The sequence below is a fragment of the Mchenga conophoros genome, linkage group LG11 (assembly GCF_057382185.1).
Source record: "Mchenga conophoros isolate Kocher_MC1m ecotype Shallow Benthic linkage group LG11, M_conophoros_male_GT1.1, whole genome shotgun sequence".
Classification (NCBI taxonomy): Eukaryota; Metazoa; Chordata; class Actinopteri; order Cichliformes; family Cichlidae; genus Mchenga; species Mchenga conophoros.
The window spans coordinates 26,635,779-26,660,758 of record NC_140536.1 but is presented as its reverse complement, the minus strand read 5'-3'; the positions used below and the strand labels follow the sequence as shown (position 1 = coordinate 26,660,758).

At 40.8% G+C, this 24,980-nt stretch overlaps 3 protein-coding genes across 4 annotated transcripts in view; 1 reads left to right on the top strand and 2 right to left on the bottom strand.

Annotated features, from left to right (window-relative positions):
• Positions 1-13: 13 nt before the first annotated feature.
• Positions 14-6,585, bottom strand: rnf115a (ring finger protein 115a). The gene is made up of 9 exons (XM_085292015.1): positions 6,298-6,585; positions 4,167-4,225; positions 3,873-3,927; positions 3,445-3,728; positions 3,227-3,295; positions 3,066-3,138; positions 2,897-2,990; positions 1,938-2,053; positions 14-1,270 (listed from the first exon to the last, which is right to left on the bottom strand). The coding sequence occupies exons 1-9, from the start codon at positions 6,448-6,450 to the stop codon at positions 1,151-1,153; spliced, it is 1,023 nt and encodes a 340-aa protein (XP_085148141.1). The 5' UTR covers positions 6,451-6,585; the 3' UTR covers positions 14-1,150.
• polr3c (polymerase (RNA) III (DNA directed) polypeptide C) lies at positions 6,338-15,631 on the top strand. 2 transcript variants are annotated; one of them, XM_085292011.1, is made up of 13 exons: positions 6,338-6,602; positions 10,619-10,765; positions 11,552-11,816; positions 12,159-12,463; positions 12,603-12,707; positions 13,248-13,421; positions 13,531-13,582; positions 13,693-13,753; positions 13,849-13,999; positions 14,724-14,825; positions 14,947-14,996; positions 15,112-15,261; positions 15,357-15,631. In XM_085292011.1, the coding sequence occupies exons 2-13, from the start codon at positions 10,619-10,621 to the stop codon at positions 15,436-15,438; spliced, it is 1,644 nt and encodes a 547-aa protein (XP_085148137.1). In that variant the 5' UTR covers positions 6,338-6,602; the 3' UTR covers positions 15,439-15,631. The 2 variants fall into 2 exon arrangements, with proteins under 2 accessions (XP_085148137.1, XP_085148138.1); XM_085292012.1 differs by lacking the exons at positions 14,724-14,825; positions 14,947-14,996; positions 15,112-15,261; positions 15,357-15,631 and adding an exon at positions 14,386-14,699.
• A 6-nt stretch (positions 15,632-15,637) lies between these two features.
• The window catches only part of itga10 (integrin, alpha 10), a 30,967-nt gene continuing 21,624 nt past the window's right edge, over positions 15,638-24,980 (bottom strand). The window contains exons 9-30 of the mRNA XM_085292010.1: positions 23,369-23,534; positions 22,113-22,186; positions 21,879-22,023; positions 21,347-21,495; positions 21,060-21,203; positions 20,694-20,900; positions 20,483-20,613; positions 20,114-20,280; positions 19,863-20,005; positions 19,649-19,759; positions 19,476-19,561; positions 19,254-19,395; positions 19,055-19,147; positions 18,860-18,936; positions 17,260-17,349; positions 17,084-17,168; positions 16,866-16,979; positions 16,691-16,795; positions 16,487-16,600; positions 16,307-16,402; positions 16,111-16,224; positions 15,638-16,011 (exon numbers count right to left, since the gene is read on the bottom strand). Of these exons, the coding sequence (XP_085148136.1) occupies positions 15,958-16,011; positions 16,111-16,224; positions 16,307-16,402; positions 16,487-16,600; positions 16,691-16,795; positions 16,866-16,979; positions 17,084-17,168; positions 17,260-17,349; positions 18,860-18,936; positions 19,055-19,147; positions 19,254-19,395; positions 19,476-19,561; positions 19,649-19,759; positions 19,863-20,005; positions 20,114-20,280; positions 20,483-20,613; positions 20,694-20,900; positions 21,060-21,203; positions 21,347-21,495; positions 21,879-22,023; positions 22,113-22,186; positions 23,369-23,534 (2,607 nt within the window). The 3' untranslated portion in view covers positions 15,638-15,957. The remainder of the gene's footprint in view (positions 16,012-16,110; positions 16,225-16,306; positions 16,403-16,486; positions 16,601-16,690; positions 16,796-16,865; positions 16,980-17,083; positions 17,169-17,259; positions 17,350-18,859; positions 18,937-19,054; positions 19,148-19,253; positions 19,396-19,475; positions 19,562-19,648; positions 19,760-19,862; positions 20,006-20,113; positions 20,281-20,482; positions 20,614-20,693; positions 20,901-21,059; positions 21,204-21,346; positions 21,496-21,878; positions 22,024-22,112; positions 22,187-23,368; positions 23,535-24,980) is intronic.

The window sequence follows — 24,980 nt, the reverse complement described above, 5'->3', positions numbered from 1 at the left end:
GAAAATGAAACAATGACTTTTTTTTTCAGTTTATTAATACATCATAGACAGTTTATCATAGACATTTTTTTCATATATATAATATACAGTTTCATTACCAAGTATTTCACATTTGGGCCTCCATTCTCATGTTTATTTCTTTGCAAATTTTAAGTTGTTGGACTAAAATTATTTACATCAAACAGTGATAAAATGTGAAACAAAAGACAGTCGTAAACAGGAATAAAATGACAGAGGGATGCCAGCTGTTTATACTATACACACCAGGAGGAGCATGTTGAAATATGAAGCATTGTATATGGGGCCAAGCTCTGAGGATTTATTTTTATTCCCTTGCTGGTACTATGGGTAATTGTTTTGTTTTCTTCTGATTTAGAAGAGTTCTGAAAGGTGTCTTGAATCCCTTACTTTCCTCTGTAGTTAGTCCGACCTGTTTGTGACCATTTTACAGCAGCAACTCCACATGATTCCTATACAAGACTGTCGTGCTCCTGAAACACTGCAGAGTGTGCACACAAAAACATAAACACCTTTACAGTCCAATCCAATTAAACACTAACATATCAACAGTCACTCGACATCTTCCTGACACAATCTCAACAAAGAACATTATACAGACCCTTCATAAACAGCATTTATTTCAGGGATAAAGGTGTTCATGCTGTTATGGGTTGCCTCTGTGCATGCGTAGAGTGAAAAAAAATCACCTACAGTCTTTTCATATGCTTACAGGGCTCAGTTGCAGGATTTAGGTAATCTTAAGATGAATAAAGAGGGAAAAGCATGAAGAAGTCTGGTATTTCTCCACCATAGTCTATTGCAGCAGTATATTTAAAGAAAAGATTTGAAAGCAGTTTCCTGGGGGGTTCAAAGTACAGAGGATATGGGCTTGATAAACAATCTAGGCTGGTTTGTTATTAGGCAATAAAAAAAAAAGATAAATCAGAACTTAACTGACTCTTAAGACGTCTGCATTGGTACACAGGTGAGGAGAAAGGCATTATAATAAAAAGTAAAAATACAAAAACTCAGACAGAGATGATTATGACTGCAACGGAGATGAACAGAGGGAAATGAGAAGCATTTTGTCTTCTCAGTGGGCTGCTTGATGTAGGCGAGGAGAACTAAAGGGATGCGACAGGTGGGTGTCTCAGAAGGACCATCTCTCCTGTGTGCGAGGGTCCGTGGAGAGCGAGGGGGACTCTGATGGGGGCTGGCTGCTGCTGTCTTCTCCGTTCAAACTCTTCCTACACACTGGACATGTGTCATGCTGCACGGCCACAGAACAAAATGCAGAAAACAGTTGCTAAGCACAGTTTTCTCACAAGTGTCTGAGAAGAGTTTTAATAAGTGGAACATTATTTCGGGCCTGTTTTAAATGACGTCAGTCTGCTCTTTGTCTTTGATTGTGACTCATTTTTAAAAATGTTTCAATCTGCTCAGCCAATTATGTGCTATCCACAGCTTCCCAACTGCTAATATCAAATAACTCGAAGATGAATGCAAACAAATTTTCAGATTTGTAATTTTTTTTTTTAACCTTTTGTCCCATGCAAATTCCAGGTAGATTTTCAAAATAACACATTCACAGAGGAGGATAACATACTAAAAGCACCATGCAATAATAAAAACACTGACTGTATCATTGCAATAAATAAACTATCGGGAAGCATTATTCAGCATACAGAAGTGGCATTAAAACAACACTTCATCAGTTCCACTCCATTATCATCAATTTAAGCTAAGTGTTACTCAGGTCCCACCTACATGGCATTTCCATCATGACTCAGATAATCAAATCACATATTTGAGGTTCCTGTAGAGCTGAATGCTCTCAAATGCAAAGTGAATAAATAACACATAGAATCCTCAATGTCATGTATGGTCTCTGGTATGGTTATATTTAATAAAAATTCAACGTTTTTGATGTGACTCACCATTTCCAGCCACGGTACTATACAGTCTGAGTGAAAGAAGTGGTTACAGGGTAGCTGTCTGACGGGCTCTCCAACTCTAAAGTCCTCTTTGCATACAGGGCATTCCATACAGCAATCTATTGAAGAGGATATGTGTTTTTAAATCTTTTCCTGACATCAACACCCTTGTCATTTTTGATTGAGACAGCTTCACACATGTTTACAAAGTGGTACAGCTACGTTTCTTGAGGAGATATACATTACACTTCTCAACAGAGAATAACACAAAGTCCTGAGAATGCACCTGGACATTCATCTATGCCTTAAAGTCAGCTATCAACAGTCCTGCAGCAACTGGACAGCATAACTAGTCACACAGTTACAGCTGAGTGGGTAAAATAGGACAGCATACCAAGAAGAGGAAGTCAAGAAGAACAGAGCCAAAAGAGGAAAGAAAATTGGGGAGGTGAAAGACCAGGAAGCAAAAATATATATATTGTCATGGCTACTGGGCATTTCGTCCCTAACAGGCACAGTTTCAGAAGCTCCTTCTAACAGGCAGCAAGTGTATACAAGACATTTAAGTGCTGTGAAGATTTTGAAACAACTATGTATCAACAAAATGGACACTTTGTCCTTAGCTATTTTTTTTCAAAGCTGAAAACAAGTAAAAATAAAACATTATATGGAAACATGTCAATGAGTGCACATATACAACTAAAGCAAAGTAATACTTGGTTTAACATTTTTCTGGAATGCATTACTGATTATTTTGTAAGCGGACAGCATACAACACACTGACTTCAAGAGGTATGAATAGTGCGACCACTATTTAAAACACAAACTTAGTTGTAGTAGTAATAAATAGGGGTTTGACCTGACAACTCGAGCAATGGCAAAACTGCAATTTGTATTTCAAGGACAGAATAAAGAAACATCAGGGGACAGTGAAGGAAAAAAGATAATCAGAGGTGACTGACCGGCTTGTTCCTGAGAAATATTGACAGTTGGGAGTGAAGAGATCTTCTCCTTTTCTGCTGGCGGAGGTCCTGTGTTCTCCAGCTGACCTAGTAACTACACAGACACGGGCACATATGTAAATACATGAGAAGAACACAAATTTTGTAGACTATTTTATAGTTTGTTTACCTGTGTTATCACAGCATCTAATCCTCCCTGCCCCCATGCATAATCCCCAGGGTTAGAGTGCAGCATCCCTGTCCTGAACGAAACACAAATAGACCTTTTTAATAATAATAATGTTATTTTAAATTGTAGTAACACCTTGTTGCTCTATAATGTCATATTACCATGACAGGGGAGGGGAGCCAGGGATTCCAGAGTTGGCAAAAAGACCAGCAAGAAATTGTTGTACAATCCTGACAAACAGAAAATGTACAGCAGTTAATGTCATTACCAAAAATAAGATCGGTTCGGGGGAAAGCATAAATAGCACTGTCATTATAAGTGGGAGTATTCAAGGCAGAGAATAGAGCCAGGAAAAATGATGAACTAGTGTGTTACTCACCCTTCCACAGCAGGCGAGCGGTCTGGCCTACTGCTGCCTCTAGACCGGTATCTCCTCTGGCTGCTCAGACGAGGGGGGCGTCCTGGTCCCCAGTGTTCCCCAGCTCCTAGTAGGCCCCCCATAGATCCTCCTAGGCCTGCTGGGACAGATCCCCCAATTGGTCCCCCTCCTAACCCTCCTAGGTCACCGAAACTCCCCAGGCGCCCACCAGGGAGCCTAGGTTCTGAGTCTGGGCTGTCAATGTCTCTTGTAAATGGCCGCTCGACTAACAAGAGGTGCCATAGCTTGATGAAATAATAATAAAGAAAAGAACAGTAACAGAAGAAAAGGAAAAGATTAAGTAAAGTAAAACATACAATCATGTTAATTAAACCTCTTTATCCCGTATTCCTTCCTCAACTCCCCAAACTTTTCAGATCATGTCATACCTCTGCAAACTGTGTGGCTGTGTCATCTAGCCCATTGGCGCCGACCTCTAGGAGACTGAGGGAAACAGCGCACAAGGGGACAAAAGACTCATTATTAGCAACATGCACTGTTCAGCTGTAGCGTAAGCCTGGAACAAAACTGCAGAGTGAGCCTACAAGTTACAACAGTGCAACATCAGCGTTCTTCAGTACATGTCCATGCTCTTGTTCCAGCTAAAGCCTGTGTGTGTGTAGACATCATATGCTGTCTAGAGAAGTGAAATGGATAGTGACGATAATACAAAAACCTCTTACCTGGAGTCTTCTGTTACTTCCTCAATGAAACCCGAGTCACATCTCGGACAGATGTACTCCTAGAAATAGATTGAGCCATGTAAGAGTCAAATAGAAGAGGAAAAATTCATTTTATTTATTTTTTTAATTTCCTAGACCCTACTATTCAAACTATTCATACTACATAAACTATCCAGTAATTTAAATATTCTATTCTCAATTATATCAATTCTCACAGAAAAATAAAATAAAATCAGGAATCAATAAATACCTGGAATTTTTTACATTAAAATTCAATTACACTATCAACTGAAAGTATTTGTTTGTGTTGGTTAACTATACACCACTTTGCATGTGTGAAAATGAGATGTGACAAAAGGTAATATTCCATCACTGTCAAATCAGCATCCATTCCACAAAATAATTACAGCACGTAAAGAGATTTTGCGGCCTAATATGGCACACAAAGAAGTACAGCCAGATAATATCAGTAAGAAGTGTGACGGCCTGTATTTTGTGAATGCAACCAAGTAGGTAGAGCTGGTCTGCCAACCACACCTAAAGAGAGGCGTTATAGAAAACCTGTGTAACAGAATGAGGAAAACACTGCTACCAGTTTATTTGTGCAGCTGGTGCAGTTGTACACTAAAAGCACAGACTTATAAACCATGAAAACAGGATAGAAGCGGGGTCATTTAATATACAGATAGGGTTATGAGAGATTAAAGCGATACCCTTGTTGAACAGCATATGTGTATTAAAAGTAGGTCACAAAAATACCAGCCTTTTGTATTATGCTTATACCATGCTTAAGTTCACATGACAATTTTAAAACTCATATTCGCACAGCATAGAGAAATTTGGGGATCTAAAATGAATTTTGTGGTTAAAACGTGTTAAGAAACTTTGCCGTAAGCAAAACAGTTTGTATCAGTTGAGTGTCAAATTGGACAACCTCACAGATTATACAGTTTGTTGAATAAAAAGGACAGATGACTGAGGACTGGTGCCTGGGCTGTACTGTAGTAGCACAGGTCGACAATCTTAGGTGTTGGAGTCACTTAGCTCAGTGAAGACATGCCATAGGACTGACTGTGCCTGGGACACTTTAGAGTCAGTGACAAGGAGGACTGGAATTACCCTCAGCTGGATCATAAAAATAAAAGATTAATGTGTCTCTAGTGGTGATATAAAACCAGTCAACAGTTCATTGTGAATATTGTAATTTTTTTTTTTTTTAAACAGGGCAGAGTTTGTCCACAGTATAAGATTATTTTTGTCCAAACAAAAAATACTTTCTTAAAGGACTATGACAACCAGCAATTTTTTTAAATTATTTTTTATTGGGGGGGGGGGGGGGGGGGGGGGGATCTGAGATTTCACCTACAAAACACAAAACACCACAGTAGTAAACAGTGCCACTGAGAACTGTGAGAAAGCTACAGCTGACCCTAACCTTGTATTGGAGTAGGTTAATTTTAGGTTGTTGTATTTAATATACTTGTAACACACTGAATACAAACACACGCCATACTATTTAAGACGTGGATGACATGTTTCAAACACGTTAAAGTTGCTAAGTATGTCACGGTTTAGGTCAGCATTGAGTCCAGAGTTTAGCTTCTACTTTTAACTTCAAAACTGAAACTGAATACGACATGTTTAACTATGTTTCCAAAAACCCCCCAACTCGTCCTGTCAACACTGCGTTTTTATCGGAAATTAAAAACTAACCAGCTGTCAGGCAACTAAAGTTAAGTGTGAAGCACTAAACAAAGGCAGCAGTAACGCAAATGTTTTCGACAAGTCCTTGTTGTTTTGAGGAAAAACACAACATCCCCCGAACTGTCACAGCAGAGCTTCGAGTACACTGCTTTGACAGAAACGTCTAGGAAAGTCTAACAAAACCTGTCGATATTTGCTTTTAATGTCAGTTTTTTTCCCCACCCCTTTCCTTTGACGGAGCTCGTAGCTGGAGTTTATTTTAGTGAGTTAACAACAGCAGACGTCGCTAACTGCTAACAGGCTAGCTGGGGTTTAGCTGTAGCGAGAAAGCAAGCGGAACAAATGGCCGTTAGCGGTGAGGCAGAGCTGTCAGCCGGACGTATTCTAAAAGAGTCTGACAGATAAACAAGAAAAGCCTCTTGCTTACCGGTAGTTTGGGGTTTACTTCACCTTTACAACAGTGACAGAAAAACCGATGCGGGGGAACAGCCGCAGCCTCCGCCATCTTCCCCAGAGCAGCACAAACACTGACGTCGGTCCTCCACAAACCGAAGGCAGCCGTCCACCTCCAGCCCAGCATGCACCGCGGCGCCGCTGGCTGGAGTCCCAGCTCACCGAGGAGCGGAAGGAAAAGTGTTCGTGTGTTGACGTCAAGAAGCCGCACGTGAAGTGTTCGGTGCGGGTGACGGAGAATAAAAGCAGCATATGTTCAGAAACTTCTCAGCTTAAAAGGTTTGTTTAAAGTGTTAAAGAACGGCTGAAATGGTCAGCTGTAAATGTTAGCTTTTCAGTTAGCTTAGCATGCACTGCTCACAGGGTTAACTTGGGGTTAGACAAAACTATTTTCTGTACTCGACAAAGATGCTTCTGCACAATGTGTCATTTACACATGTACTTAGAAATTCATCAACAGTGGTTTAAATATAACTGAGGTCTGCAGTCGCTTAAATCTAAGTGGAAACTTGTTGTTTCTGTTCAGTAATGTGCAGTACAACTTTTAGCCTAGATAAGACCAGGAGCCTGTTCTTCGTACCGCGCTAAGTGAGTTAGCTGGATGAGATTGTTGACGATTTCGCGTGATCCTGGATCGTTCGGTTCCCCGAAGCCCATCCGGGACTTGCTGTCATAGCAACAGAGCCGTAAGCGTAAACCTGCTGGGGAGCAGGTTTACTTTATGTAAACAGGATTAGATCGCGGCCACGCAGGTATGTCCGCGTCATTCATACGAAAGCAACAGCGATATTCCACCACTGTTTCACCATAAATAAATAACATCAATGTAACTAAAGATAATGCAGCACTTGATCCTTTTATTGATTTCACACAGATACATACAGGTCATTCCCTAAAAAAGGGAAATGTACTATTAACATTCTATTACATGTATGTGATTATTACAGATGTAATTCATATTTCAGAGTAGTAATTGTAAATTACTTCGTGTAATCAAGATGAGAGACCACGGCTATAAAAGCGAAGGTGGATTTGGGAAGTCTGTCGCAGTCATATCCTGTCCGTTTACGCGAGCAACCCATTGCGGAAGGTGCAAGATTGATAAGGAGAGTCCTCAGAATTCAGCGTATATTGTGGGACAGACAGGATCATTTAGCTCAGCGCGACAGTGTGCTCATAGAGAGATATCGATTTTCCCGTGAGGGTATTATTCACTTAACCAACTTGTTGACGAGGGGGTGCAGGACCACCACCTGTCTTTTTTTTTGCTCTGCCCTTTTCTTGGTTGCTGTTATGAACAAACAAACAGATTATTCCAGGGTCTCTTTCCAAGAGACGACAAGCAATATAAGTGATAAATATTACCATTCTGTAGAATATTCTTATATTTCACTTTTACTTGTTCCCATGTTCTAGTGGGTCCTGTTGTGGCTCTAATGTGAAAGGGGATATAATATAACATATTATAATATAATATAATGTAATATAATATTGGATAATATGGTGTGATATGATAAATCTACCCTACCGCCTACTGGTGTTGGCCAGAGGGGCCGATGGCGCGATATGGCAGCCTCGCTTCTGTCAGTCTGTCCCAGGGCAGCTGTGGCTACAACCGTAGCTGCCTCCACCAGTGTGTGAATGTGAGAGTGACTGAATAGTGGCATTGTAAAGCGCTTTGGGTGCCTTGAAAAGCGCTATATAAATCCACTCCATTATTATTGTTATTATTGAATTACTTACGAGTTTGATTTGTCAGCAACTTTCTGCCAGCCCTCTCTCCTTGCTTTTGCAGCCTTTGCAGTGTTCCCTTGCGTTTTAATTAAACTCTGAAACTCCTGAAATCCCTCACTCAAGAGTTCTTGCTCTGCTGCCGAAAAATACCGAGCGCGCTCCTTCGACATTTTCGCCGACCAATCAAAGGGTTGCCGATCAATGTTTCTACTATCGATGCGTAGCCCCTGTTGGGCCACCCAGTGATCTCACATTACTTCATCCAGCTATACTAATCGTCAACAACAGGTGTGTTCGGGGAACCGGAATAGCGAGCTCAGAGTTAGCGCGATGATTTGGTCTTGGATGTTTCATTTGATCTTGGATGTAGTAAGCGACGTACGAAGCACAGGGCCCAGTTCTGTTGTCAGATTGTAACTACCAAAAATAATGTGGTTGCTATCGAAATATATCGACATAATCTGAAAAATAAAACAGTAATTTTTTTGCGTTCATTTTGTGTCACATTTTCTTTTTGTGACAAATCAGTTACACTTGGAAACACGAGTGTAGGGAGGTGTGGAGAGACAGTCGGTAATAATAACAGTAATACGTGATATTAGGCGCCTTTCAAAACAACCAAGGTTACTTTACGCTGAAGAATTGAAAAACAATATAAAAATAAAAAAAGATCGATCAAGTCAATAAAACAATATATAAAATCAGTAAGAGCAGAGGTTTAATATGATAGGTGGAAGACAGTCAGAGTGCATATGCCAGTTTTGAGACGAGATTTAAAAATGAAGAGAGTCAGTGTTGTGGATTTCTGGTCGGATGCAAGTCCAGAGGCGAGGAACAGAGCAAATGAAGCCTCTAGACCTCATGGTAGTCAAACAGGAAAAGGGCGATGAGATCGAGAGAAGAAGAAAATCTGGGATTGTGGATGAGTGTGTTGATGTGCAGAATTTCAGAGGGATGTTGCAGAGTGATGTTCTGTAATCAATAGGATATTTAACTGTGAGCCAGTGAAACTCCTGAAGTACAGGCATGTTGTAAGAAAGTGAATTTCTGGATGGACTTGAGAAGGGAGTTAAAGATGTCGATGGATGACGTAACCAGGATGGTGGTACTATTGAGTGTGAGAGATATACAGAGGTAACTAATGTTATAAAGACTGAGTGAGATTACTGCTGTGAGTTTGGAAAGAAAGTATTGCATGTCAAGCAAGATATGTGGACTTCAGCCAGAGGGGAGGGAGAAACTGTGGAGTTGTCATTGTTAATTTAGCTACAACTGTACAAAAAGTCAAGCATTTTATTATCAATATTACATGCCAGTGCTGTAAGTATTGTTTGGTCTGTTCATGCTGTTGGCAAACTAATTTAGGTAATATATTTTAAATCAGTTTTACAATGTGAACAAAATTTTTGGACTGTGAGAGCAAGCTGGAGTACCCAGAGCGAACCCACAGTGTTTCAAGTCCCCAGCTGTTTCAAATCCCAAGCTGGCTAGTAGATTCAATCCCAGGACCTGCTTGATGTGAGGTGATGGTGCTAACATTGGCCTAAAATGATTTATTATTAACTATAAATCAGATGTTGTAATTTTTATGCTGTACTTGCTGCCCATGTTGGTCTTAATGCTGCTGCTGAATTTCATACAATTACCAGGAAATGGACCAATTTGTTGATAGGGCTTCAGGCCTTATCATGAGTATTTTTAGGTCATACGGTTCCCATTATTAATAACATTATCATTATTAATGAGTAAGAGGTTATTGTTTGTTTGAAGTTAGCTGCTTCAGGATTTTGCCTACTGATCTGTACTAGGGATGAGTATGATAAGATTTTGCTGATGGCAGTGACACAGATTTTGCTTATAGATCCAAGTCTTTGTTGATTCCTAATCATTTTTTGTTGTTGTTTGTTGTTTTTGTTGTTAAAAAAGGGTTTTCAGTTTCTGTTGTGCTTCAGAGTCTCTGAGTCTGAAGTTGGTATAGAACAAGTTAAAAAAAAGTGATGCATGTGATTCAAGCGTGTGAGAAGTCCACTGTTAGAGACACATCCTACATTGCTTATTTTAGCATTCCTTTTTAAATTCTCCCCTTTTGAATTATATTTTTTTGTGTTCTTGTAGATAGAAACCATATATTGTTTGCACCTTCTAGTAAGGGGACACAAATTATTATGGGGTTTTATGTACATCTTAATATATGAACACATAGCAACCAGTGATTTGCACATAGCAACAGCAGTCCACCTCCGTCATAATAAAAATATATTTCACACACTCCATAAAAAGCATTTACTTCTCTGTAGAAATGTGTTAGTCTTTACAGAGATAAGAGTTTGGTTTTTGCAGGGGGCGACTTATTTAACCTTAAATTACAGATCTCTTGTATCCTGATATGATTCTAATTTCAGGTTTATTACATCCAGGTGTTAAGAAAAATGACACTATATTAAAGGAATATAGAGGAATACTGGAATGCTGTTTTTGTACTGATATAAGTAGTTACTTACAGCTATACTAGATTTTAGACCTTTCATCACCTGTGTGTTCCTGTTCTTTTGTTTGTGCAGATGACAGCCCAAGAAGTGCGCCTGTGTGGTCTTTTGCTGCGGGAGCACTTTGGAGAGGTGGTTGAGAAAGTGGGAACACACCTGCTCAAATGTGGAGCACAAAATTTAAGAACCATCATTCATGAAACTGGCCTCTCAGTGGACTTGGTAAGGAGTACTACACCAACTCTGCCTCGGCTTGTTAAGCTTGCTGAGTTTATATTTATTGTATTTATTTATATAACACTGTGTTCCAACAGCTATGGCTTTATGGCCATTTATCTGAAAATTCTGTCGTCTTACATTTTTATTTGTTAGAATTATTATTTTATAAAAAGCTAATTAGATATGATAGATGGCTCCATAGTGTAGGGGTTACACAGTTGTCTAACAAGTGTAGAACAGTACAAAGTAGCATTTAAGGGCATATGGTAATTAAGTTGAATGGAGCTTTGCATAACGAACAGAAGCAAAGATGTAGTTTTCTGAGCATAATACACTGGAAAAAAGGCAAAAAAGCGCAGATAATTTGGAGTTACCTCATTAAATCCTACTTTTACCTTATTAATTAGAATAGATTTTTAAAAAATGGTTAAGCTGCAGTTCTTCTGCAGAGACCTTCATGCTTTGTGGTGCATAGTCTAACTCACTGGATGTGGATTATAGGTATTAGCCTGCCATTGGTCACATATTTTACACTCTTATTAATCTCCAGTCAAGTTTTGTCAATTTTACCTTTCTCAAAAGAAATGTGGATCTAGAAACAACAACATCTAAGCTAGGAAACCAGACAATGAAAATAAGGAAAATGTCTTTTTTTGTTGTTGTTCTCTGCATTAGTGAAACTTGAATCGCATTGAATTCTGTCTTTACCTGACCGTTGTCAGTTATATTAAATATCAGAGGAAGCGATAAAGTTTTTCCCTTCTTTCATTTGTTTATTTCCAAATCCAGGTGAAGAAGTCTCTGTGTGTCCTCGTGCAACACGGTGCCTCTACATTCAGTTCAGGCCGCAAAGGACCCGGGAGCCCCACAGAGTATCACGCCAGCTGTGACCGAATCCTTAGGATTCTTCGCTACCCACGATACATCTACACTGCAAAAACCCTGTATGGTGACACAGGAGAGCTGATCATAGAGGAGTTACTACAGAGAGGCCACACGACGATGAGCAGCACCGTTAAGACGGTGGCAGACCGCCTCACGCAGAACATGGCAGGTCAGTGTTGGCATCAAGCAAAGAACACATACTTCTATCAGTGGATGTTTTGACAGCTGGATTTTGGTCTAGTAGATGGACATGCCATTTGCTACAACCAGTGTTTAAATGTTTATGTGGAAAAAAAATGTCAGGATTAGCAATTAAGGTTTCAAATGAATATCTCCCAAAAAACTTGGAGGCCTGTGAGTGAACCAGAAGTCCTAATATCTCTTTTGACTTTATCAATGTTGGACTTTTGTTAGAGACTCTAGTACTTGCACTGTCTTTGTAATTTAGCTGTGTGAAAAGGGAATTAAATATGACTTGGGTAACACCACTTTTTCTCTGTTGTTGCTGCAGAGGGCCTCACCATGGATTACAGTGAAGTGTCCTCGACTTTTTCCAAACTGGTGGAGACCCATTTTCTTCAGCGCTGCCCTCCATTGCCAAGAGTGGGAAATAAAGACAGTTCTGCTCCAAGTGAGACTCCTGCCACTCCTGGTACTCCGGCTGCTCCCGTTAACACTGCCCCACCCACACCAGAGAGCTTCCCAGAATGCTATAAGGTACCTAGTGTGACACTCATAGGGCGGGGCAAACGCCAGCTCGCCAGTGAGGATGGAGAGGAGCAAAGAAGCGCAAAAAGGGCCAAAATGGATCCACAGGTTAGTTTTTTTAACCTTTTTGGTTACTTTAACAAATTTGCAATGTCCTCCGTCCATTATATCTACCTTCCCGCTTATCATTCATGTGACCTTTTATTTCTCTGTTTGCCTCTCATATGCTCTGCTTCATTCGGCTCAGACACATGGTGACGAGGGGATTTACTGGCAGGTGAATTTTGAACGGTTCCATCTCCACTTTAGAGATCAGACCATCATCAGTGCTGTTGCAAACAAGCTGGACCAGGTGATGGGAAAAAGTATTATAATTTTAAATTTAAGGACACTCATTTACTTTCTTGCGTTATGAAGATTATTTTGTTGATTATTATTGTTCATTTATGTACACAACACCTTTTAAAAATGTGGTTTACAAAGGAAAAACAAAATATGCTACAACATTAGAAATATAACAAATGTCCACAAAAAACACAGTAGAGAGAAATAGTTTATTAATAAAAGGTACATTTTGATCATACATTTAAAGCTGCTGCTGGTTATGCAGGCATTAGTAGTTCAGGCAGGGAGCTCCAGACCTGAGAGTCCTTAGTGCGAAGCTTAGTCATTCATAAGAAAATATGGATGCCACTGTTATGTCATTAATTCAATTAATGAAGAAGTCATTATGAGTAGCGATGATATGAGCCTGCTCTTATTGTGAAAGAGCATGTTATAGTCACTATAAATGCATATATAGTATAGTATATGTGCGTATACTAGAATGATTTATTATTGTGATTGATTAAGAATTTAATGACTAATTATCTTCTTAATCCTCAATATGCAGACTAGCAGTGAAATAGTGAGGACCATGCTGAGGATGAGTGAGGTTACAACCTCGCCCATGGCCACCTGCACAAAGCCCCTCTCAGCCAATGAGATCTTCAGGTCCCTCCCACCCAGCTACAACATCCTCAGACCCATCTTAGACCAGTACCTCACTCTGCTGGTGGATGACCCGGTATGATCTGCAAACACCATATTATGTTTTCTGATCTTTTTTGTTTGTTTGTTTTTTAAATAAACAAAAAACACAATGTCTATATCTTCTTTTCCTCCTCTTTTTTAAGATGGAGTTTGTGGGGAAGGCTGGTGAAAGCGGAGGAGGGATGTTTGTTGTCAGTATCCTTTTTCAGATTTAAAAGGTCCTGAGCATTTTCCTATGAAGCAGCACACTGGTTGATATGATTTAATTCAGGAATCACGGTTGCTTTTCTAAGCTCCTCTCTCAGATCTGCACAGAGCACTGGCCAATCTGGCACGGGCCACACTCGAGTCTGTAGTACAGGAGAGGTAAGCCGGTGTGTATGTTAAATAATATATATAGCTGTGAGTGTCCTATTATCACCAGCTTCGTGTTACTGAAGTCACTCTTAATCTGACATCAGGTTTGGCTCCCGGTCGGCTCGCATCTTTCGTCTGTTGCTAAGAAAACGTCACCTGGAGCAGAAGCAGGTGGAGGACTTTGCTATGATTCCAGCCAAAGAGGCTAAAGACATGCTGTACACACTGCTGTCACAGAACCTGGTCCAGCTACAGGTATGCGGATGATGGACTGTTAGTTGTTTCGGTGTACTCAGAGAGAACCCACACATGCAAACTCCACATAACTGGTTGTGCCACTGTTGGAAGCAAGAACTGCAATCAGCCATTTGCAATAATTTGCCAATGAGTCTTTCAACATTGGGCCTCCTCACTGTGGAGGCCCAATGTTCTTTACAGAAATATTTTAATTCATTCAAATTTGAGGTTTTTCCAGTACGAACAGCCAGTTTAAGGTCATGAAAAAGCATCTCAGTTGGATTTAAGTCTGGACTTTGACTAAACCTTTGCACAAGCTACTGCATAAACTGAGTGAGTCTTGGATAATCAAGATGTTTTCTTGGCAAATGTTAGTCAAGGTTTGTGCTCTTTTTGGTCAGCAGGTGTTTTGTTCTCGGATCTCTCTCAATGGCGCTCACTGTGATTCGCTGGAGTCCCAAAGCCTTAGAAGTGTCTTGTAACCTTTTCCATGATTGAAGTCAATGACTTTGTTTCTCAGCTGTTTCTTTAGATCGTGATGCTTTGCTTTTTGACAACTTTCAGCCTATTTCACTTTGTGAGACAGCTTCTGTTCAAGTGATATGTAATATATAGGTGCTTCTTTAGAACTGCATTTTGTATTTACTCAGCTTATCTCTGTCTAATATTATTTGATGATCTGAAACATGTAAGTGCGACAGGCATGCAACCCCCCCCCCCCCCCCCCCCCCTTGTTTTTCAGGAAATCCCAAAGACTCCTGACTACGCTCCCTCTCGCACCTTCTATCTTTACACTGTTAATCAACTCCCGACTGCAAGAATGCTGCTCCAGAGCTGCTACAAGGTAAAACAGTAAACTCATTACATGTAGCCTTTAGAGTTCTGAACAGAAGAAGACAGCTAATTGTCTTTCATTCTGGTATTTGCCTCCGGTAACATTATCTCTAAATATTTTCCTTCTGCAGACCGTAGCCAACCTCGTAGAGCGACGCCTCTTTGAGACCAAAGAGAGCAAGTGAGTCTTTTCATTAGTGATATATTTTGATGCATCTCACTGCAAGGCAGATAAAATCTTTTGTCTGGCACGCACGTTGCCACAAAGAAATGGGTTGACGGTTTTTGGTTTACAGGCGCTTGCTGGAGAAATCTCAGCGAATCGAAGCCATCTTGGCATCTCTGCAGGTCAGCGGGGCCGAGCCCGAGCAGCTAACTGAAGTCGAGGAGATGATCACTGCTCCTGAAAAGCAACAGCTGGATACCTTAAGGCTTCACATCAATAAGTAGGAAGGCAAAACAGAAATTCTCTTTTCTAAAGGCGACAAGGCTCTTCGGTGGTTTAATCAAGTCCTTTTTTCACTGTCTTTTTCTCCTTTAGGTTAGATTCTGCAGAAAACCAAGTAGATGAAACCATCTTTCTTCTAGAGTCCTACATCAACTCAACCAATGCATCTTCATGACTTATACTTTGGAGTTTTATATTTCATCCATGCAGTTAATTTTTGTGTATGATTTCTGCGTGCGTGTCAAGTATGACTGTTTTATAGTTTATAGCTCGGATGTTTCTGTTTGGACTGAAATAAAATCAGATTTTTTTGCTTTACCTTTTTGTTATTACATTTACATCAGCAGTGAATAAATAAAGAACAAGAATTTGTCTTTAACTGTTTTAATTAAAGAACAAACAAAAACTGAAGAATCAAGTGACTGAAATATAAAACCATAAAAATGTCTGCAAGTTAAATAGAAGGACTGTGGTTTAATACACTTTGCATTACTTTAAAATTAGAAAAAGATTATTTACATAAGTGCCCCTGACCCTTGAAACAGTGGGTAGCGCATTACTGTTGAACCCCCTCCCCGATACTCTTTGGTCCTGAAGGCCCATCTCGGGACTATCTTTGTGTCTGCCAGGAGGGCTCTACTCATCTGACAGTCTTCATTGCAGATGAGTGTGTTCTTGGCAGCAGAAGTTTTGCTCAGTCCTCATGGTTTTCATCCTCTTCTCTCTGTTTGCGTGTGAAGAATCCAAGCTGATAAAAAAACAAACAGAAAACAAGAAATTGAGACAGATTTACTACTTTCTGATATTTTCTTGAAGGAATCTGATGTGAAATTTCAGCTCCAAATACCTTCCACAGTATGAAAATAATGAGGGCCAGCAGCAGCAAACCCCCTATGATGCTACCAATCAGAATCCAGAGCGAGATGGGAATAGCTCGGCCTTTCAGCACTTCCAGCACAGTCTAAGGAAAAGAGATGAAGGGAGAGATTAGAGGAAATTAATTTTATGCATATTGTGCTGCTCAGGATTCTCTTGGGTCTTACCTCCCTCCAGACTGTTCCTGCGCTCAAAGTAATGAGGTTAGTCTCCTGAGCTGTGAGTCGATATACGCCTATTATCTTCACTGACTTATATTTGGCCTAGAGGAAGAGGCACACAGATTATGACCAATGTTTGTGCCACAGGAGCACAATTTAAAAATCTGCGTATGTTTTGTTACTCACATTTCTGAAAAAATCATCATGAACTCTGCGGCTGACCCGAATGATGGCATCCTTTCCTCTCGGAAGCTGCTTGACTTGGCACACGACCTCTGTGCACCATGACCTGCTGCAGTTCTACACACGAAAACATGTAAACATGAGCCATATTAACATCTTTGCTTTTGCAGTGTTCACCAGCAGCTCTGTGGCAATTTAGGCCCTTACCAACATGTCATCCTGCATCATGTCTTCAGGATGAAGGGGGCGCACATCTCCCTGTCTGGCCTTCAGCTGTGCTGCATCACTGAGCACGCTGCAGTTCACCGTGACCTACGGGGTAATTTACATATGTCAGGTACGATTTTAAAGCATGATAAGAATACACAGAAGCAGTACTCACGTTTATTGAGAAGACATCGGTGACAGTCATGAAGACTCTGTCACCTGCAGCCACAGAGGGCAGATGCAGACGCAGCTCCAGATTACTCACAGAGTAACAGCCGAGATTCTGCAGCTATAAACACAAACAAAGCTAAAAAGTTTGCCTTGTCTTATTTTTCTTACTGTGATTATAATTATATGTTTTTATTGGGACCTATATAGAGGATATACATTTACCCTGAGATGTGTGTAGAATTCTGGTCCAATTGCTTCCGACATTGTCCGAGTAGGATGGACCTCATAGCGGTTCAAATTAGATTCACTGCAAAAACAGGGAAAAGATCAGCACATAAATGCAGAGATAAACCAGTTCATGAGTTGAGCTTAACTAGATCGATGCTGTACAAACACACCTGCTAACAAAAAGGTCTGGTTCATACTGAACAAAAGTCTGGAGCTGAACACTGTTGTCCCCCAAAGTGTCTTGTCTCTCCACACTGTCACTGTAAGACAAAAGAAGGGTTACGAAAGCGTCTCAGTTTAAATGTCTCCTAAATACTCCAGCATCTCAAAACGTGGATGCAAACAGATGAAGACAGAATTATTAGCCCCCCTATTAAATTTTCTTTTTTTAAGTGTTTCCCAAGTGCTGTTAAACAGAGTAAGGATTTTTTTTTTTTTACACGGTTTTTCCAAACATCTTACTTTTATTTTGAATGCTTACAATATTTTACTTTGCACACATAGATAAAATTATTTCACAAAAACCAAAAAATACCAGTTTTTTTGCTGTAAAACAAGCTGGAGTCAGTCTCGCATGCATCTCCTGAACAATCCCAGCACATTCTTCTTTGCCCAATCTCTCAACATTTGATGTCCTCTGGCATGGACCTTGGTCTTTAGTTCACCCCACAGATTTACAGTGGGATCCAAGCAATAGCTTTAAGCAGCCCAGTCAGTAAAGTTCACGTTGGTCTTCTGGAGCCAGTGATTCACCAGCAGCATATGTTTTGGGTCGCTGTAGTGTTGGAAGACCAAGTGACAGCCCAAACCCAGTTTAGCTGCTGACTGCGTGAAGCTTGTTTAAAAACTTCACATATCCTTCTTTCTTCATAATGCTTTCCACTTTGATGAGGTTCTCAGTTTCAGGCACACTGAAGCATCCCAACAGCATAATACACCCACCACCTGTTTCACTGTGGGGACGATGTTTGTTGGGTTGTACGCTTCGTCCTTCTTTCTCCAAACACAAGCAGCATCTCTGTGGCCAAAGAACTCTAGTTTTCGTCTTAACTGACCACAGGACGTACTTCCAGTACACATAAAATTCCAGCTTATTCCAGTTTATTCTATATTACTCCAGTTTATCCCAGTATGAAATATTTCTGCAGGTTGTTCTTAGCATACTTTAGTCTGGCTTGAAGATGTCTCTTATGTAGAAGTGGCGTTTTTTGTGCTTTCTTGCAGTCCATTCCTGCCCAGGGTGGCGTTGACTATCTTCTTTGAGATTACATATCTTGACTTGGCTAAGTCATTCAATAGTCTCTTGGCAGTTGTTCTGGGGGGTTTTTTTTTTGACACATCTCTCACTAGTTTTCTTTCCAGAATATTTGAAATCTTTCACTTCCTACCTCTGCCAGTCTTTTCTGTTCTGTACTGTTTGGCTCTATTTGAATTTTGTGATGATACTTCTTACTTGTGAGCAGCAATAATTCTTTTTCTCAAGTCTAAACTGAGGTATTTTGTTTGTTGCATGCTGTTTTCTCAAGTGACAGCTCAAACCTTTGCTGTAGGTTTTATATTGTGTGCAAATTGAAAGATAACCTTTAATTTTACAAGTTTTGACCATTACAAAGTTAAAGCACATCACTGAACAGCACTGATTGGTGCTATGGCTCAATTAAAAAAAAAAAACAGTCAGTTTTTCTAATATTTTTTTCAAATATTGTCCTCATCTGTAAATACTCCAGCATCTCAACACGTGTGCATGCATGCTACTTTGCAGACAGCTACCTGGATGCATGGAGCTTCATTTTCACTTGATTGTGCAAAGATGTACAGCTGAATTCAAACTCCAACAGGAAGTTAACCTGCAAACAAAAAAGAGAGCAGCAACTTGCTGAAGTGCCACATCTAACCTGGAGGAAGAGAAGTATGTGTGGGCTGAGTTGAGTGATTGATGGAGCTATTTCCTCAGCACGAACGTACCTTTGACTGGGAGCGAAATACTGGATAACTGACATTGCATGAGTGGCTGTTGGCGCTAAGAGCTGTGCACTCGATCTTGAAGTGGGCAACCTCCTACGATGAAAGAAAAGACACGAAGAAAGAGAGGATCTGTGCATGTAGATAGATGTTTATGGTTACATGGTCCCTCATGTAATAGCAGTACATGTGCTGTATTTACCCTGATGCTAAGGCTGGAGAAGTGGAGGTTGCGTGAGTAGTGCAGCGTCAGGCTGGTGTTGTAGGCGTTTTCCAGTCTGTTCTGAAGCTGCACCTCCACTGCCAGACGCCTACGAGGGCTGCGAATCACATAAGGCTTTTGTCTGTGGAGGAAACACAATGAAAACTCACTGAGACCAAAAAAAGGGAAGAGAGGGAACACCAGAATATCTCAGTTCTGTACCTTGTCCCAGAGATGTCCATGTGTGCCTGTAGCACCAGGTCAGTTGTACACACATCATCCTCACCACAGTCTTTAAAAAATGGGATCTGGACAGGTATGGGAGGCAGGAGCAGCATGTTGAACGAATGTGGACAACAACAAGGATATATAGCGCTAATTTTTGTGCCACTCACAGATTTGTTGATAGTAGTCGGCCACCCTTCATCCAGCACGGGACCACTTTCTGTGTTGTTGATCTTAAACCACAGTGAGAAGCTGATAGGACGAATGTAATCTGCTGTGTCCTACATTGAAGACAGAAAAAATGTAAAAAAAAAAACAAAGAAATGTGACTTTCCCATCCTGCTGTGTATGAATGAAAGATGGAAGGTGTGTACCGACACTCACATAGACATGGAAGGGAAGTCTGTAGCACAGAGTTTTCCCTGTCTGGGCTCGTACAGCCAGCTGGGTCTGTCGGTGGGAGCTGTCATCAAACAGCGCCCGTGCTGACAACTTCCTGTCATCCAACATGGCCCGCACCCACAGATCTGAAGAGAAATCATGCAACTGAGGCAAAAACTCCATCGATAGGCTACTTAATGTAGGGTTTATAAAATATATACATATATGTATAAAATATATATAAATGTGTCAACCAAAACTGTTGCTGCGTGGTCTTGGGGAGCGGGACACGGCTGTAAAGCAGGCGGTGGCATTGAGACAGGCGGATTCTCTGCCTCCTCTCTGGCAGGTCTTCTGAATGACATTAATGGAGTGCGGCTGGAAGGACAGACTCACATTGATCTGGACGATGCTGCGAGAGCTAGAGACAGAAGGGACAGTCTCAAAAAGCAGTATTTATCCATTTATGTGCACAGTTATAATAGCCAGTAGAAATTTTTGTTATGATTCTAAATGTGGGAACTTGTTGTTTATAGATGATACACAAGTTATGTTTTATATGGCTCCATTATCTAACACTGCTTGCACTGCTTTCTGCCTGTTACACTTTCCATCCTACCCACCTGAGCAGTACAGCACTTCCCTGCGCTCCCACTGCCAAGTCTATTAGGTCATCTCCATCCAAATCCAATTGAGCATTCAAACTTCGGCCAAAATACTGCAGGGAGGGGGAAACTGATGATGCAGCTATCCGCTGTGATAAGGAGAGAGACAGGAATTAGTCTAAGTTCTGAGATGCACCAGTAAAACTTGCAGTTGTAAAAAGGGGGATACCTGTTTATAGTTGTGGATGACATAAATACCGTCTCCGTGATAAACATAGATGGCCCCCCGGTGTTCATCCTCCAGTGGGGCTCCCACCAGCAGATCCGTGAAGCCATCATGGTTCAGATCTGGAGTGGGTGCCAGTGCATAACCAAACCTGGCATCCTGGGACTTATTGTTTGACTTCAGCGTTCCATTGGATACAAAAATGTCCTCCTGTGAGACACGAAGAGGAGGAAACAAAGAAAGATGAGTGGATGGTAACAGGAGACCCTGTAGGAGAAAAACAGGGATATCATTCATTGTTGTATATGACAGGAATGTTTTCATAATAACTGATATGAAGGTGATCGATCCATGCTGCTGCTGTCTTACTCCATTGAGAGTGTAGATGTAGACTCGTCCAGCCTCCTTGTTTCCTGACCCAAGGTACATTGGAGCAGCAACCAGAAGGACATCAGTGATGCCATCCTGGTCGATGTCTAGCCCACACACTTCACTGCCGAAATACGAGCCAATCTAAACACAGATACATGTTATTTCATCTTACCGCCAGCAGGGGGAGCGCTTGCTTTAACCCAGAGAAATCAGACTCCTACTGTTTGCTGCTGAAATATTAAAAGCAAAAACAAACTGAAGGGAGACTCAAACAAGGGCTTTACCTGCTCTCCATTAAGCGCCTGCACAATGTTGACATCGCCTTCATCGCTGAGTTCAAACAGAATGACTTTGCCTTTGTGTTTGAATCGAGGAGCTCCAGCTACATACACCCTCTTCCAGTCACCAATTATCACAGAGGTCACCGTGTAACCTGGAAACGCGTATGAACACACCTCATTCAGCACTGAAAACCTAATCTAAGGCTCTTTAAGAGTTACATTAATGCTGTATCTTATATTAAACGGAAAGACCAGGAATGTTTACTTTGTTTGAAAAAAGTTGTTATTTGATATTTTATAAACCAATATTTGCCATTCTTTTTAGGAGAGTGGGGACGACTCACACTCTCCAGTATGGTTTAATATGGTCATCTGCGTTTGTAATACCAGGGTAAGTGTGAGCCATTACATGATTGTTTCATCAATGAAGATAGTTTTTTTTTTAATTTTTTCTATTTTTTATTCAATACCACACACAGTAAGTGCAAAAACCAAAGCATTCAGTGTCATGTTTGGTGGTATGATGTGTGGTTACCTAAATAAGCAGCATGATTTTTGAGCTCCAGAGGAAACTCGCTTTCAAAGGCCTCTCTGGATGGCACGATTCGCCCATTGGTCCCTTCTTTCAACACACCCCCATCCCAGTCATAGGCCCCCACCATGCCAAACAAAATGCCATCCTGAAGAATGGAGCAGGGAATGAATGATGTGCAGAGATAAAACTCAACTAATTGCTGGCTCACAAAGAATTAAATAAAGTTGGACTTACATCTAGAGTGTGCGTGGAGAAGCCGATCTGAGACATCTCCATGTGGAACGAGCTCTCGTTGTAACCCAGCGTACCTAAAGGAGGAAAACAAGTCATTCCGTGCTCCTTTGCCCATCTCCTCCCTTCCCTTTCCTCTCTCTTTCTGATTGTTGGCATCCTCACTCACACTGAAGACAGACACTGGAGGTGGCAGACATTTCCTTTTTTCCTGTCTCTTCCTCTCAGATTTCCCTGAACATTGAAGGGTGGCATCGCTTTTCATCGTCCTTCCTATCATCTTCCCACAAATACTATGACAGCTGAACATGCCCTTTTTCAGTTTTCACTGCTTTGTTCATCCATGTACATCCTCCCCACACATTTCTTTCCTTATGTAATTTTCTTTGCCAATTAGACAGATAGAAAGCTATCATTTCTTTAATTTCACCACATTTATTCTTCAACACAGTCTGAACTCTCATAGGCAAGTTTTCTGTAAGCAGTCTTCGGGAATAGTTCTCCAGGCTTCTTGAAGGACATTCGGAGCTCTTCTTTGGATGTTTCTGCCTTTTGTTCTGTTCTCTGGCACATTGATCCCACAGTGCTTCACTAATGTTGGAGTTCAGGGCCTCCATTGTATTTTATAGAGGGTCATTTTCACCTGGTCTGCTTTGTACACATAGATGACAATTTGGATGAAAAACTTTCTGATTTCCAACGAGGCTTCAGTGGATCAGGTGGATCTCTCCTGTCCTGTGTCTGGACTTTCAGAAACTGTTCCCTTGCACTGCTTCTTTTGCTCTACACATGTCCAGTTTCCTAAAAACTTTTAAGAACACACTGCACATTATGCTAAGTTTTTTTCTGTATATTCAAAGAAACGGGGAAACATTTTTATGTATTTGTCTGTTGTGTGTAGACACAACACTGGTTCATCCATTCAGTCAGGTACCCTTTTTATGCTTCAGTGTTAACTGGCTTCACAAACAAAACAACTTTCCTCAGGTGCATGGGCAGAACTGAAAATTAGTAAAAAGAGCAGCCAATGTCCAAACAAAAACTTTGAGAGACCTTTGAAAACCCTGAAGAACTATTGCTCAAGACCACTTTAAAAATGTACAAGAAAATGTAAAAGAAAGTCTGAGTGGCCACTCAAGACTTTTTCACAGCACTGTGCAACCATTCAGTCTTTCTTGCTTGTGAGCAACAGCTAGCACATTTTATGCAGCACAACACAGCAGGTAAACTGCTGAAAAACCATGTGGATTGAAAGTCACCTTCAAGAGTGAAGATGCGATCTCCCAGTGCATCAACAATGTCGTTGAGCGCAGCTTCGTCCGTAACATTGAAAAAATATTTGTCATCAGGGTCGCTGGCGATGAACTTGATCTCCTTAATGAAAGTTTCAGGGTCTTGCTGTCTCCGGATGTAATGACCCAGGACCTGAAGAAAGTCAGAAAGGTAAAAGATCACATGGGAAATGAATGAGCACATAACACAAGCTCAGCAAAGTATTGATGAAAGACCACGGATGAAATTCTGATGTATACAAGCAGGTATCAGAGCAATTGCTCATCCATGTTTCTGCTGTGACTATCAGTAAAATCGACTGAGTTTGGAGATGTGCCAGTTTCTGTGTCATTTACCAATAATTAAGTGATACCAAAGTCAACAAATCGAGTGGAATGCATAAGATGGAAGAAAAAGGCAGCCACCAGAGATTTGTAAATGAGGAGCACAGGCCTAGCTGCGAGGTGAAGAGATGACTGATCCAGAGAATATACTGCAGCGGCAAAGGCTTATGGCTTAACGCCTGAAGTACAAATGAGAAAATTCCATAAGAGAAACCAAACCCAAGATCTCCCCCTGTGACTTTAGCTGCCAAGCAAACTAAGGAAATCCTCTGTTTTCAAAGGGCAGGGGTGCAGTGTGTAACATAAAGGCGAGCCTGCGTATAAATATGTACATTATGAACTTGTAGAAGTTGAGAAATTCCACGCAGACTGCCAAATACTGCGAGCTCTCGCATGGGCATAAAAGGGCAACAGGGAAAGAAGAACTGTAAAGTAAATGTAACTCTTCTGATTGGTTTGTTTCCACTTTACAAGCTTCCAAACATACGGTGCTGCCTAAATGCTTTAGCCTCTGGGCTGCACTGATGTAAAAAACACAGTTTTCAGTGACCGGGCGCTTTTTTTGCTCTTGTTTTGAGAGCTCCGACCCCCTTGGCGAGCCATTTTCACTGCGCACACACACGGGCTGCAGCACAGAGAGCAACATGAAAACATGGCTGCTGTTATAAGCAATAATTGCCTCTCATCACTTTGACTTTTTTGGGCAAACATTCAAACCACCAAACCCACCCCATTCACTGTCGTTTGCTTCAGCCATTTTTTGTTTGTTTGTTTCAATATTTAAGTCTGTGACTGTGTATAAAATGTCTGCTCTAGCAGCACCTTAAATATCTGTCACTACCTGTTTGATTCCCTCCATGAAACTGTGGTTCACAAAGTATTTTGTTTCTGCAGCATATTTTATTACTTTCTCCAGGTGATTTTTGGAGCCAAAGAGTTTCTGGTATCATAGACACAATAAAATTTCATCTGTACTTCTCAAACCTTTTGTCTTTTTTTAAGAGACATTTTTCTCTATGATTCACACACTTTCCTTAAGTGTGGTAAATGGTCTATATTAAAACTGTTATCCAGAGAAACAGTGGCTGTAATAGCTGCTACTGGATTTTCAGAGTGGCGTTAGTTTGCCCACTAGTTTGGCTGATTAATTATTTTCATTCAAAACTATTGAATGAAAATAATTCATCATTTGCTTTGTGGATGATGAATCCAAACAACTTTCAAGATTCATCAGTATCACCAGAATCAGTTGTGC